The following is a 16,249-nucleotide window of genomic DNA, read 5'->3' as shown; positions in this document are numbered from 1 at the left end:
CACTCTGCTTCCCCAGAGAGAGCCTGGACTGTCTCATTAGTGTCTATCTTTCACAACACTCTGGCGCAGCCATTGGGAAGCTGACTCACCTGCTCTTCCCCAAGAATCCTGAAGTGATGGAGCTCTTTAATCAAGGAGTCGGGGCAGCCAGCTGGTGGAAAAAAGAATTAATCACAAACACGTTATTCCCATTCTGTGCGGTAATGTGTTCCTACATCAGTTATGAACATTGACAATCAGTGTTGTTGTTTGGGAGGACACACTCACCTACCTGCAAAACACATTCTAACCAAGCACCAAATAGCCCAGCCCCCCAGGGAGCTCAGGCTGCTGCCTGGCCCCCCACTGTGACTCTTCAGGAAGGAGCTGTTTGTGAGCCTGGCCAGGCCTTTTCTCCCCTCTCGGTTATGATCTGGCCTTTGTGGGGCCTTAGGGTACCATGTCATTTCTGCCCAGCATGTTACTTGTCCCTAATATAGAGCCAGGACTTTGCGGAGCCAGAGTGGGAGAATTGGTGAGTGTAGGTTCATTTCACGTATTTATCACGTCCTATTTCCTGCCCTCCAGGCTGGGATCCTGCACACTGAGAGTCAAGAATGAAGATAGCACAGGTGGACGCCCCGTCTTCGTGGGATTCAGCTGTAGTTTAGAACCTTCCCTGATTCCTCCAGGAGGCTTGGTCAAGACCATAAAGATCCCGCATTTCAGTTTGGAAAGGGTCTCTTACGGAAAGGACCTAGGAAGAGGACAATGATAGTCTTGGTGCCCATTACCTTCTAGTTCTACCCAGTCAACGAAAGCCTATTCAAGCTTTCATATTTTCTTTCTTCAATTGTAAAAAGAAATAAGTAAATAAATCACTCATATACATATATATACATATGCCAGTGCATGCTAGTTATCATTTAAAATGTGTTCCATCCCTGTCTTTTTAATAGAATTATTCCACAGTATTAATTTGTAGTCATCCATAATATTACATCTGGAAACAAAATTGATATAAAAACCTGTTTCTTTGAGATAAGATCTATGGATTACACAATCTTCTATTAAGGACATGGGGTTGTATGCAAAATGCACCAAAGCAATCACTGGGCTGTTTCTCATGTTATGCAGCATTGTGATGTAAGAATGGTGGAAAGTTCGTCTGGGGGAGGGCAGGCTGAGGAAGGAGGGAACTGTTGTCTTCACAGCGGTGAAGGAATTATCCTTTGCAAGAAAGATTAGATTTGTGCATTATTCTAGAAGGTAGGATTAAAATGAACAGGTAAAAATTACAGCAGGTAGACTTTGGTTCAATAGAAATAAATTTCTAATTTAAAAATGGAATACATTGCCTTACAATCCAGTAACTGGAGGTTTTCAAGCAGAGGCTAAATGACTATTTATGCAGGACATTTTAGAGATGAATTTGTCTGGGTTAGTTCCAATTCTGAAATTCTGTGACCATGTAAAATGCTGGAACATAGTTTTAGTCTTTGATATCATATTTGATATAGTCTTTGACATTATAGCATTTCATGCTCTGAGAAAGTGGTTCATCAATGTTCACTCAGGTAGTACAAAAGATTAAAAAAATGAAAACAGGTGATGTCATGACCTGACAATAGTCCAAGAAAATAAATAAAAATCCTGAGGTGAATATTTTGGTGGAAAACATGGTGAATTAACTGCCATAGGCACGACCAATTCTACAAAGAAGGAAGGCTAGATCCTTGATGTTAGAAGGTATACTTGAGCTGTGTTTCTCCAACTGGAGACCACAAACACTTGCAGACTGAAGGTTCTTTCTGAGAAGTTGTTCATTTCAGAGCTGCTATTCTGATGATCATCTAAATAATTAGTCAAAGTGTATTATGGATCATTGGTTGGCCACAATTCAACCAAAAACTGCTGTGGAAATTCAGCCTCATGTCAGTTCTTGAGTTTTAAATCTTCCTAGGAGCAAATAGTCATATTTTAGTTTTGTTAAACCAATGAGAAAAGAACAGAGGCAGAGAGAATTCCAGGGATGCCTTCCCAACACGTGAGGGTCCCTTGGTCCAGTGCCAAGTGTATGGCGGGTGCTCAGTGGGAGAAGTGATAGAAGAATCCAGGCACCACCCAGCATAGTGTCGTAGGTGTGCTGAGATAAGAAGACCTGGGTGGGCCGAGCAGTCAGGGCCCTGTTTGTATCCCAAGCAACAACTTAGTTTCAGTAAGATGACAGCCTCTGCCATATTAAATTCATAGGGTTAATTTGCATACTTTTGGTTTTGTGTTTTCATTTATAATTAATTTATAAATTTTCAGTTGGACCTTCTAGTCGTATAAGTATAAAATATTTATATCTAAATTTATATCTAGACATATTTAGGAAATATTATTTTAAAAAATAATTTTATTCAACCTTAGAAGTTTTAGGGGATTCTTTTTTCCTTTACAGTGGTCCTTTACATCCCTCAAATTTGAGAAAAACTGACTTGACTTATTTTAATGCCAGGTATAATAAGAAACAGAATTTAAAATTAGCCTATCTTCAGAATTTGTATTCTAACATTCTCCCAAGGCATAACTAAAAGGATTGATGCCAATGATAGCTCAAATATAAACATCTTTAACAGAAGACTAGATAATTACCTGAAACACCTGGCAGGTGCAATAAAACGCAACAAACAGGGATAGGTATAGCATACAGTTAGAAGGGAAGAGTTGTAAGGGGTCAAGATGTTTAAGAGGACCATGGAGGGGTATCTGTGTGCTCATCACAGGAACATCAATGTGGGAAATGGACAGATGCAAACTTAGTGTGAAGACACAGTTTAACAGTAATAAACTAGAAACGCAAGACACGTTATACAGAATGTAATAGTGTGGCAACAAAGAAAAAAAGGACCTACCAATTAAAGACGATATGAAAGTAGGTGTTAACGGTGGTGGTGTACTCTCGTTTTGTCCAAATTCCTCACATGAGGTCTACATACACATGACAGTGGATCATCTTTTCTTTTTCTTGGTGAGGAAGATTAGCCCTGAGATAATATCTGTTGCCAATCCTCCTCTTTTTGCTGAGGAAGATTGGCCCTGGGCTAATATCTCTGCCCATCTTCCTCTACTTTATATGTGGGATGCCGCCACAGCATGGCTTGATAAGCGGTGCATAGCTCTGCACCCAGGATCCAAACTTGCGAACCCCAGGCTGCCGAAGCAGAGCACACGAACTTAACCACTACGCCACCAGGCCGGCCCTGACAGTGGATCATCTTTTGAAGCCACAGCTGTCTACTTTGACCACATTGTATCCTCACAGCACCCAGCATCATCTGCCTTCACGCCCGTTAGTGGGTCTCTTATTGAGATAACAATTAAAAGGATCCTGTTTAAATTTGTACATCGGATATCATGCCATCCTCCATGGGTTTTCCACCTCACTAAGAGTAGATGCCAAGGTCCTTGGAATGGCCTATGAGGGCCTCCGCCATCTCTGAGCCTCTCTCTCCCTTGCTCATTGCACTTTGGCCCCGTTGGCCTGCTGACCTTTCTCTGTTGCTGACCACCCCAGGGAGGCTGCTGTCTCCAGGCCTTTGTACATGCCACTACCTCCATCTGGAAAGCTCTTGGCCCCATATCTGCATGGAGCTCTCCCCACCTCCTTCAAGTTCTGCTCAAATGTCACCTTCTCAGTGAGGCTGTTTGGGACCACCCTATGTGAAATTGCAGCCTATCATCTTCATCCCCCCATACCCCCATCACTGCCGTATTTTCTCCACAGCACTCATCATCTTTGAACGTGCTGTATATCTCATTTACTTTATTTTCTGCCTCCCACTGCTGAAATACATAGGGACAAGCACAGTGATCTTTGCTGTTTCTCACCGCTGTATCAGCCATGCCTAGAACAACGCCTGGCTGTACAAACTGCCCAATGGCAGGTGCTCCATGAGTGTCATCTACCATGTGGCCACTCCCCACATAGCTTGGTGATTATGGCACCTGGGAAAGGCTCCTACTACCCTCCTCTCCTTTTTTCATCCCAGAGGCCTCAGCTCTGACCTCCAGCCCTGCACGTGCTTTGCTTTTATTGGTTAAGTGGCCTTGTACTGACCTCTCACTGCTCTCTCCAACTTAGACCCCACATGGGAATATGTCAATGATGCTTAGAATCCACGACTCCTTTGTACTTCTACTGGACCTGCTTTGCTAATATCCAATATCTAGCTCTGGATGAATGCCACCACCTACTTTTTCTTGTCCTGTTTCACTTCTGCCAATCGCAGCGAATGTAGCAAAATGGGGCTAGAAGATCTTCTAACAGAAATTCACGCCATCTACCTGAAGCTGCATCCTTGTTGAGAGCGGTGCCACTGCAGATTCGGGTCCACTCCCTGTCGACCCCTCGGTGCAGCTTGCCCCGCCACTTATCTTTGGCCAGCACCCCCTCCCATCTCCCTTGGGGACTCTTCCAAATCGTCACCATTCTTCTCAATTAGCCTCTAGACACTTCATTCTCAAAATACCACCTCACCTGACACAAGTCCAAAAACGTTAAGCTATTGCACTGAACATGGTGACGAGGGGCCCAGACCTCCTGTGAGGAAGCTGTGGGAGGACCTCACCCTACATGCTGGTCCTCCTCAGCCATAGAGTCACCTCACCTGAGGTGACACTTTCCTTAGGGCCCCCAATCTGCTGACTGGGTCGGGGGGAAGTGGAACACCCAGCTACTTTGTCCCAAGATGGGCTACTGATGGGCAGCACTGGTCCCAAGCTCTTGCTGGCTGCCTGGGGCTTTGTCAGGCCTACATGGCAGCTTAACTTCTTACTCTGCCCAATCCTGCTCCCTTCGCCTCCTTTCCCAGGTGTGATCCCAACAAACTTCTGTCCCCCACGCTCTTCTTCAGACTTGGCTTCCAGAGAACTCACCTTGTGCCAACCATCAAGTGTACCATCCCTGAACTTCATATTCCTTCCCAATCATAACCCCCTATTCTATCTATCCCTCTCTACTCCTCCAGGATGGAATGGGAAAAGGTTCCTTCTCCTCAGAACGAGTGTCATTCTTTATCCATCCTAACCTGTCCCCTCTCAACCTCTTGTAGGCGTAACTTACCATTCACTCTCTCTTCTCAAAGTTTACGGCTCTGTGGCTTGTTCACTTCAAACTGTATATGTATTTAAATCTCTCCCTTCAAAATTCAGCAAAAATCCAGCCTTCAGCATATAGTTACCACCCTATCTCTTTGTTTCCCCTTTCAACCAATTTCCTCAAAAGAATAGCTTATAGCCACTGTTACCACTTGAAAACAGCAACTGGAGGTATGGATTACAGAAGGTAAATACCAAAACTGGGGGTTTAATGCCTTTTAAAACAAGTTATTGTTTGGGCTGGCCTGGTTAAGTTCTTCTGCTCCGCTTCGGCAGCCTGGGGTTCACGGGTTTGGATCCCGGGCGCGGACCTACACGTCACTCATCGATCCATGCTGTGGCAGCATCCCATATACAAAGTAGAGGAAGACTGACACAGATGTGAGCTCAGGGTCAATCTTCCTCAAGCAAATAGAGGAAAATTGGCAACAGATGTTAGCTCAGGGCCAATCTTCCTCACCAAAAAAAAAAACAAAGTTATCGTCATCATGGCTTGGGTTGAAGCTCTGGTTCTGCAACAACTATCTATTCTTGAATAAATCAGTTACTTTAAATGCCAAATCCTTTATCAAGAATAATCATAATGTCTACTTCAGACAGCAGTTTTGAATGTATGTGAAAGCAAGGTGGAATGACAAAAGATTAGAAAGTGAATTTATTGCTAATAATATTAATGGCATTCCCAGATCTAATGATCTCATTTATTTAAAAGGGAAGTAGCTTGTTGAAACAATTGCTACATGATCTATTGTCTTAAGAAATAAAGGTCAGGACTTCTTTTTTCAGCTCTAACATGTAAAGGGCTTGAAAGTTATTATTCCCATCGTTACAACAAGAAAAATCTTGGCAAACTGAAAATCAACTTTTCTTGGACCCATCAGAGAACTGATGTCACAGGGCAAAGCACCACCGGAATGGGGAGAGATAGGCAAATCCGGCAAGTCACAACGAGATCTGCTTATATGGAGCAAAAGCCACTGGAACCATAAACTGGTAGGAACACTTAAGCAGAAATTTTGATGAGTTGCTGGAAGCTGGGCATGGACTAGTGTGAGAGTGAGGAACTCTAGGGGCCCAAGGTCCTAGAGATTTTCCTGACCTTTACCTTCAAGAACCCCACCAGGTCCTTAAGGTGAAGATCCCCTTGTGGCTCTGGCAGGAGGAGGGGAGGAGTAATTATTGGGAAATATGTCCAGAGCCTTCTCCATAGTGAAGGTCTGCTCTCCAGGGGAAAGGACTTTGCCAGCACCTACCCCAGAGCTATGGGAGAGGGGCATTCCTCTGACTCCAGCCTGTCCCACTAAATGGAGGAAAAGAGTCAACAGGAGTAAAAGCTTCAAGGAAGCAGACTGAGAACGCCACATGCATGGGAGAGAGTAGGAGGCAGGGGAAAAAATCGCTATACCACTGGAGAAATGCTTGTGAAGGTCACAGCCCAAAGAACCAGACCAACTAAAAGACTGAGACTTAATTGGAAGACTATAGAACACCTCCCCCCATTAACGTTACCACCATACCAACAGAACCCCAGTAAAATAACAGTGGATAGAAGCTGAAGAGCTGCAAGACACAGATTCTCTCTGAGGAAGAGTAAGTAGGGAAGCCCAAAGTCGAGAAGAGAGACAAAAATCAAGGAAACTAGAGGATTTGAAACCTATGGTACCCTCAACTTCAGCAAATATTAAACATAGCCCAACTCCTAGGTATTTGACATATATCCTCACATTAAAGGCCTACTCACCTCAGTTCCTATTATTCCATATAACATGTCCAACTTTCATCAATAATTACTCTTACTCTCCTCTCCTCTTCCTCCTTACTAGTCATGCCAAAAGGCAAGAAAAATGCAGTGTGAAGAGATAAAACAAGCATCAGAATCAGACTTAGGTATGATATAGATATCGGGATTATCAAACAGAGTTTAAAATGACTGTGATTAAGTTGTTAAGGGCTCTAATGGAAAAAGTAGACAACATACAAGAGCAGTTGGGTAATGTAGGCAGAAAGATGGAAACTCTAAGAAGGAATTAAAAGGACATGCTAGAAATCAAAAACTGTAACAGCAATGAAGAATGCCTTTGATGAGCTGTCAACAGACTTGACATGGCTGAAGAAAGAATCAGTAAGCTTGAAGAAAGGTCAAAAGAAACTCCTTAAACTGAAATGCAAAGAAAAGAAAAATAAAGAATGAAAAAAATTAGAACATAACATCCAAGAACTGTGGGACAATTTAAAAAGAGGTAACATATAATTCGAGTACCAGAAAGAGAAGAAAGGGAGAATGGAACAGAAGAAATATTTGAAGTAACAGTGGCTGAGAACTTTGCAAGATTAATGACAGACACCACCCTACAGGTCCAGGAAGCTCAAAGAACACCAAGCAAGATAAATATCCAAAAACCACATCTAAGTATAACCATATCTTTGATTTTGCAGAAAACCAAAGACAAAGCGAGAATTGTGAAAGAAGTCAGAGAAAAAAAAACCACTGTACCGAAAAACAAAGATAAGAATTACAGAAAAGTTCTCATCAGAAAACATGCATTCAAGAAGAGAGTAGAATGAAATATTTAAAATGTTGAAATAAAAATGCCACCAACCTAGAATTCTACATCCAGCAAAATTATCCTTTCAAAAGTGAAGTAAAGACGTTCTTTGACAAGAACTGAGGGGACTCATTGCCAGTAGACCTGCCCTGCAAGAAATGTTAAAGGAAATTCTTCAGGTAGAAGAAAAGGACAGAAATTTGGATCTATGTAAAGAAAGTAAAGGTCAGAAATTTGGATCTATGTAAAGAAGGAAGACAGTTGAAGAAGGAATAAATGAAAGTAAAACAAGATCTTTTATTTCTCTTATTCTTAATTGATTTGAGAGATAAATTTCAAGTACTAATAGTAGCAATGTATTGGGTGATTATAGTATATATATAAGTGAAATGAATGACAGCAATATCACAAAGGATTCAAAGGGGGAATTGGGAATATTCTGCTATAAGGTATCTGCACCACACATATTCTTTGTTCTAGTGATCTTTGAAAGTGGACTTAGATTAGTTAAAATATATATTGTAAACCTTAGGGCAACTACTAAAAAATGGAATCATCTAAATACACTGATTAAAAGACAGAGATTATCAGAGTGGTTAAAGAAAGACAAAACAAGAAATAAAGGTTAGATGTTGAATCATTTCCACCACATATTATATATATAGAAGGAAAGAAATTCAATAATTTGCTGACTTTAGCAGGTGATTTACCAAGTAAAAGCCCTGAGACTCTCTCACATGGTGGGTTTCGAAGTTGATGTCATGGGGACATGACCACTCCTGTCTAGTCTGGTCTGGATTAGAAGGTAAAACCATTACTTGTCCTGGGAGGGCAAATCTGAATCCCTAACTTACTTGGAAACCGTATTAAACAATGGTTTTAGGTTGAGAAACAGTGAATAGTACAATATATGCTACATTAGGCAATTTAATTTGTTATTAAAGTCTTTCCTTGAAAAAAATGGCCGAGGAAATGAACCTAAACATCAGTGTTGTGTCCAGCACTGTTTTTGGTGCGATACAGAAGGAAAAGAAGTATAATACTGCTTGCGAAGACTTTACAAATCTAGCTGGATTGAAAGAATGTGCTAAATGGTAACACCTCTGTGAATGAAGAATGTGTATAAAATGAAAAATGTGTGAGGCATAGACATGCTCATCAGGACACAGAGTCCTTCCCAAACACGCCTGGGAAAGGAAGACCAGCGTCCAGACAAGATGCGTGTATTTTCCTGGTTGTCGTTGTCCTGTTAGCCCCCCGCTTCTCTTTCTCTCATTAGGTGGATTCTACAATCTCTTTATCCTGAATGTGAGGGTGGAGGGTACTCTCTGTCCCAGCCTGGCCCACCCTCCCCCACTCCCAGGTACCCAGCCCAGGAGGAAATGGGAAACAATGAGGAAGCAAGAAGAGGAGAAGGAAATGAAGGGACTGTTCATCTCCACCACTAACTAGCTGTGTTATCTGGGGCCAAAGATATGGTGTTAGCTCTAAAACTTTCATTTTCTACTTGTAAAAAAGGGAGTAAGGGGGCTGGCCCTGTGGCCTGGTGATTAAGTTTGTTGTGCTCCGCTTTGGCAGCCTGGGTTCAGTTCCTGGGCGTGGATCTATACCACTCCTTGGTGGCCACGATGTGGCAGCAACCCACATACAAAATAGTGGAAGATTAGCACAGATGTTAGCTTAGGGTGAATCTCCCTCAGCAAAACAAACAAACAAACAAACAAACACAAAAGGGAGTAAGAAGATTTCACTTATGGGGTGGTTGTAAATGATGTGTATGGGTATCTATGTATATCCGTTACCTAGTACGGTTCCTTGTACATTAGGCTCTTAGTGACTGGTAGGTGTTATTTTCAGGATCTCTGGAGTGCAGGAGTACTTGTGAGACTGTACTTGAAATGGTTGCTCTGCTGCTGTCTCAGAAGTACCGTTTTTCATGAACCCTCAATATTTATTTATTTTTTTTATTTTTCATTTTTTTGGTGAGGAAGATTGGCCCTGAGCTAATGTCTGTTGCCAATCTTCCTCTATTTTGTATGTGGGATGCCGCCACAGCATGGTTTGATGAGTGGTGTGTAGGTCCATGCCTGGGATCTGAACCCACGAACCCTGGGCCACTGAACCAGAGTGTGCAAACTTAATCACTAAGCCACCAGGTCAGCCCCCTGAATCCTCAATATTTAGAGACAAGTTTTGCTAAAGGAATCCAGTATCTAATTAAATAATTGAGATTTATTATGATAGATTAGTAAGTCTGTACATATATATGTATATAATGTGTATACATTTATATACATATATGTATATGTACATATGATCAGATCATATATGCTTAGAAAAATATGGTTAGTATACATTTAAGGCTTCAAGTTTTTTGCCTTTTTATTAATTCATTTATTCATTTACTCAACTACAATAATATAAAATGATTAATAAACAATTTGATATTTTTATTTGATATAATAAAGCTTTATGACATACTTTCACCTTTGAACTGAAGTATTTTTAAATCCCAATGGTCATTTCACATTGCATCATTTACATACTTACACTTACAAAGTGAATTAACAGAAGCAATAATAAAAATAACTTAAGTCCCAGATCCACAAACACATCCACTTATCCAAACACACAAAAAAGAAACTAACTCAAATTTCTGACAAAAGGGACAGTTAGCAACTGCTTAATATACCTTCTGTTTAGCCTTCTGAGCCAGCCGTAACGCATAGTAAGGGCATCACTTGAGTATACAATCAACAGATGGGTGATTATGGCAAACAAGCTGTGGTTTAAAAACAAATATTCCACAAAGATGTCAAAGAAGAGAACTGACGACTTGTAATTCTGTTTAACCAGAACTGATCTGTTTTTTATTGGGACGTAAGGGCAAGGGGCTCTGTTTTCTACTTGTAGCTGCTTTGTAATCTTCAAGGTGACTTGCCTTTGTCACCCAGGTAATAAGTGAAGCAAATGACAGAGCTGAGTAATTGACAATTCTACCTTGAAATTCTACCTCCAAATCCCAGACTCTACGCACTACAAAGGACCTTCTGCCCTGCGATGGTGGTTTAACAAAAATGGATGTTAGATTTTGCGTATAAAAAGGACACAAGTTCAGAATTTCACATACAACATTTTTTTAACTGTCAAACTAATAAGATCAGTCTGATTAACGTGAGCACACTTCTTGTGTTTAGGGGAGAAAATATACTACTGTAGAGACATCAGAAATCTATGCACAACAAAAAAACAAAAGCAAAGCAGAATTTCAGAGGTTAAAAGTATTCATCGTGGAGTGATTATAAAAAATGAATATGAAGAGACTATGAACACAGGCTTTCTTTGGTGGTAGAGCCAGTCTTTACAGCTATACTGTATATCATTGTACTCCCCCAAAAAGAATACATTCAACGTGAATGTGTTGGCACACATATAAAGCTCGCATCAATGACAACTAATTAAATTGAATAAAAAAGTATTTTGAGGGCCCACGTGTGTAGCGCCTATCACAATTTCCATTAACTATGTAATTATTTGTTAATATCTGCTTTTCCCGCTCTGAACACATGCTCCACGAGGACAGAGACTTGCTCACTGCTTTATCTAGGACCTGGGAACCAGTATAGCATCCAGCACAAGAGTAGTATTCAATAAATATTTACTGAAGGAATAAATATATTAAGGGGGAAAAGTCATTGCCTTCTGGTTCTCACAAACCAGAACATCGGAAAATAGATGACTTTACAAGCCAGTGCAGAGTTAATTTAAGGGCCTGTGAGAGAACGTCTATTTGCCTTAAGGTCAGTTTTTTAAAATCTCAGAAATGAACTATTTTATGCTTGAAGTGCCAGGTTTAATTTTTAAACACAAAATATTAGTATACCACTATTCAAGCAAGCAAGAGTTCTTTGAAAGTTCCAATTCTTACTGGCCTCGTCAAAATAAAGCTAATTTTCAGCAAGAGTAGAGCTCTGTTATCAAAGGAAGACGTAGGCCAGGTCTGCTGGGATGGTTTAGATTGGGGCTTCCCCGACAGCCAATCACTGAGCCCACTGTGGAAATGTCAAAATATTTTCCTCAAGACAGCCACACAACTGCCAAATGCAATCTGATGACTTTGTTTATATTAATGACAATCAGATCTAATTCTTAAATTTTATGGACTTGCTGGTATTTAATTTCTTCAACGATTAAAGATAGATTTATGTAATACATAGTCATATATTAAAGAACAAAAATATCCTAGTTTTTAAAGAACTGTTGTCTGTTACTCTCTCCAGACCAACCTCTCTCTTAGTACAAAATTCCCTTCTATAACTTCCCAGACAGATTGCATTATAGACTCTGTCTCAAGACTCCCAGTGACAGGGGTCAGGGGTCAGCTAAAGAATTCTATTCTAATAATGAAGCATTCTTATTAGAAGGATCTTTCTCGATACTAGTTCTAGGGTTGGAGTGATAGAGATTATATCCTATCATTTTAAATCTTTATTAAGCTTCTTTTTCCTGAGGCAAATACCCATTTGCCTGAAATAATCTGTAATATATATGAAAATTTATAGGAAGTATCTAGACATTTGTCTCCCTTCTCTCTCTTCTTAGATTTGACCTTGTAGTAGGCAATATCCCTGCTCAAATGTGGTACTCAGGATGTCTCCTGTTTATTTGTTGTTGCCACATTCACTCATGTGTTTAGTGTCAGACACTTGACCAGATGCTGGGGAGCCCGAGGGAAGGAGACAGACCTAATCTGTGATTTTACGGTGCTTCATTCCAAGAAGGTTTAGAGAGGCATCTTCTCTTTGTTTGCAAGGTCAGACTTTGTGGTGAGAGTTCTCACACCTGCTACATTCACTTCCTCATTTTACCTTTAACGTCATATGGGTAGGTTTCCGCCCACCCTACTGATAAAGTGTTCTATAATGCCCACTCTGAATTCAGGACCCAACAGCTAGGCCTAACCCTAGAACAGCCACCTAACTTATTGGCCCAGGGAAAGTGTAACAACATATGGTGTCTGAACATTTAAGAGGTATAAATCAATCTGAAAAACTGTTAAAAAAAGTTTCACCCTTCTACTTTGACAAATACACCTGCATGAGGATCTGCATTAGAACTCGCAGACCCCTTGGAGGTCTGCTCTTGAATGTGGCTCGACTGGCACAGCCAGACTCGGTCCCTGGCCCTTCCCCTCCTCTTACTTCCAGACTCTTATCTCCTTGAAGGGCCTCTCACTCACCTATATGCTGCAGCCCATAGGTCCAAGCTTCACCACTCAGCCACCCACCATGAGTTACCCCTTGGCCATTGCCTTCAGGAAGACAGAGCCAGTTAAGAGTCTCAGGGTCCTTTGTGCAGGAAATTCTGAATCCCAGGAATCCAGGAACCCAGGCAGGGCTCAGGTCCTGTGGGCTTCTATGGGGATAGGTATGGGGGGAGAACAGACAGGGTTCCAGAGCAAAGCCTCTTTGCTTAGTTGAGTACTTACTGCCAATGGCCCTTGCCCAGTCCTGTCCCTTTCATCTCCCTGTAGTATCTGGCATTAGGTCAGCCCACCACCCTCACTATTCTTTTCCCCATTCCTTTGCTGCTCCATTTTCTTTGTGGCCCCTTCCTTCCTCTTCCTGTCATCCAAACGTGGGCTCCCTCTTCAGCCCATCATTGTTCTATTTCTAATTCTTCCCCCCCACAGTTGCTTGACTGCTTCAACAAAACCCCTACGTGTGCCTTCTGCCTCCACTTGTCTCCAGTGCCAGCTCAACATTTGCACCCCAGGATCCAGCAATCACTTTCAAGTCAGGAAGTTTCACAGTGAGCACATCCCATGCCTCACTCACGACTTCTTCTACATTCAGTCCAAGTTGGCTCTTAATAAGTACATATACCTTAACAAGTGCTCACAATATTGTTTTTTTTTTTGGTAGTTGATGGCTGAAACTGATGCCAAACTCATTGCTTTTCAATTTTTGAGATTTAATCTTTCTTCATTTTGAAAAGTTAAAAAAATCCATCTCCAGAACTCTGGCCTCGGATTGTTCTTTCTTTGTGGTAACTCAAAGATGCCTGGCAGTAACTCTGAGATTATCTGTAGCATTGTTTGGAGATCTAATAGCACTTAAAATATTTGTGTGTTCCGGGCTGGCCCCGTGGCTTAGCAGTTAAGTGTGCACGCTCGGCTACTGGTGGCCCGGGTTCAGATCCTGGGCCCGCACCGACACACTGCTTGTCCGGCCATGCTGAGGCCGCGTCCCACATACAGCAACTAGAAGGATGTGCAACTATGACATACAACTATCTACTGCGGCTTTGGGGAGAAAAAAAAAGGAGGAGGATTGGCAATAGATGTTAGCTCAGGGCTGATCTTCCTCACACACACAAAAAAATATTTGCGTGTTCCTTGTTCTGTTCTCACTTTTCTTACGCACAAGTTCCTCCTAAAATTGTTTGTTCTGTCCTTTCTAACATGGGAAACATTCTCTTTGCTCAAGAAAGTGGGAAAAACAGGAATTGGGTAGTTTTTCACCTGTTAACATGGTGCTGTCTTCTTCAATGAGGGCCTGTTCTTCTCTCAGTCATTTGTCTACTTTTTCTTGTCCTTGACTCAACTTTAAAAGCCTGTTTTGTTGTCTTTGGTCATTGAAATTAGAATTTCATCTGATTCCGGGCTTATCTTGATGATATCCTCCTAGATTTGTGTTCTTCTATTGGTTTTTCCCAGTTATGAAATTCCTCACTTATCTCTTACAACTGCTTTCTGAAAACCTGAGCTCACTGTAAATAAAAATAAGTTGCCTGCTTGGTATTAAAAATGAATAAGGAAACATTTTAAAAAGCATATGAAGACAGAATTGATTTCTACTTTTTTTAAAGGATAAGTTTGAAACTGGGATTTTTATTTCAATTAGTATCTACAATCAACATTTACTTTCGTTCTGTCCCCATACTATGAAGACTATTTTACAATCTAATTGAGAATCTCCTCAGGAAAACGCATTACAAAGTTGTGGATTTTTTCCACAAAGTCACTGAGAGCTATTGAAAAAACCCAAAAAACAAAAAACCTTCAGGGGATTAACTGAACTACAACTTTTTCAGAAAGCTTTTGCTGAATTTCTTCAATAAACCATGCTGGGAAGTAGGGGAAACTCATTTGGAAAATACATTCCATTGAAAAGCATTAAAAACCACAAGAGTCTTCAATCACTATTTTTTCTTTTAATTTCCTTGCAAATCATCTCAGGGGCAATTGTGACATCCTTTGGGTTCAATGGAAAACCGTGAGCACCCAGGCTTGGGATAAAAGTTGAAATGGATTTCAGCTCTGTGATGTTCTACTGGCACTGGCCACATGACACAAATAATCTGCAATTTGCAGATTGCTGCTGTTTGGTGTGACACACTTTGAGGATTAATTTCTCTCTTGGCTATAGCTTAGAATCCCTAATGTAGGCTTGAAAATTACAGTTACCTTCTATTTTCCCCCAAAGTACAACTTTGAAAAAGAAACCAGCTAACGATGAAAAGGCATCAAAAATAAGTGATGATTCAATGTGATCAAAGACAATGCAGCAAAACACTGAACAACTACTTTTAATCACAAGCCAAAATAGGGCAGGGCACATCTGCAGAGTGGGTTTGATGGGCTCCTTTCCACTCCAGTTAAGCCAGGTTGATTAGGGTCTCTATGCACTTTGCTGAAGTAGCCATTTCTGAATTAGTGTGAGAGCCAGGCATTAATAGTATCCAGGGAAAATTCACTGAGACATCTTGACTGAGCAATTGCATTCAACATCAGCAGTAGGACTTTACATAATCAAATTCAAAGCATTATCACTTTGATAAATAAAACCAAGTTTATCTTAATAAATAATTATGTCCATAAAGGATTATTTATGCATTCCTTTTCAACAGCCAATACTTGATGAGTCCAAGACATCCTAAACCAGTTAATCTTGAAGATAGTCATCTTTCACCTAGCAATTTCACTTGCAGGTGTAGACCAGAAAGAAACTTACAGTTGCATAAGGAGATATTTACAAGATATTTACAATGTTACCGCAACATTTTTGTAATAACAGCGACAAAAGAAAACATCTGAAATGATCACCAATAGGAGAAGAGACAAAATCATTCAACAAGTACCCATTGTGCACTCGCTTTGTGCCAGGCACTCTTAGGGCACTGGGTCACATTAGTGGAAAAATGAAAACAGACAAAAATCTCTCCTTGGAGCTTGCATTCTAAAGGGGAGATTGACAATAAAAATAAACTAATAAGTAGGTAAATTATAAAATATTTTATTTTTTTTTTGTGAGGAAGATCAGCCCTGAGCTAACATCCATGCCAATCCTCCTCTTTTTGCTGAGGAAGACTGGCCCTGGGCTAACATCCGTGCCCATCTTCCTCTACTTTATATGGGACACCGACAGAGCATGGCCTGACAAGCAGTGCTTGGGTGCAGGCCCAGGATCATGAACCCGCGCTGCCAGCAGCAGAGCACGCACACTTAACTGCTACACCACGGGGCCGGCCCCTGTTATAAAATATTTTAGAAGGTGATGAGCACTACGTCAAAAAGA

The 16,249-nt window shown here is 41.0% G+C and overlaps 1 protein-coding gene across 1 annotated transcript in view; it reads right to left on the bottom strand.

The window, feature by feature from the left end:
• PRKN (parkin RBR E3 ubiquitin protein ligase) overlaps positions 1 to 16,249 on the bottom strand; it is a 1,229,863-nt gene that overhangs the window by 200,379 nt on the left and 1,013,235 nt on the right. Inside the window, exon 8 of the mRNA XM_058534026.1 lies at positions 90 to 151. Coding sequence (XP_058390009.1) covers positions 90 to 151 — 62 coding nt within the window. The remainder of the gene's footprint in view (positions 1 to 89; positions 152 to 16,249) is intronic.

The sequence above is a fragment of the Diceros bicornis genome, chromosome 39 (assembly GCF_020826845.1).
Source record: "Diceros bicornis minor isolate mBicDic1 chromosome 39, mDicBic1.mat.cur, whole genome shotgun sequence".
Classification (NCBI taxonomy): Eukaryota; Metazoa; Chordata; class Mammalia; order Perissodactyla; family Rhinocerotidae; genus Diceros; species Diceros bicornis.
The sequence above is the reverse complement of the archived record's forward strand: the minus strand, read 5'-3'. Positions and strand labels throughout refer to the sequence as shown.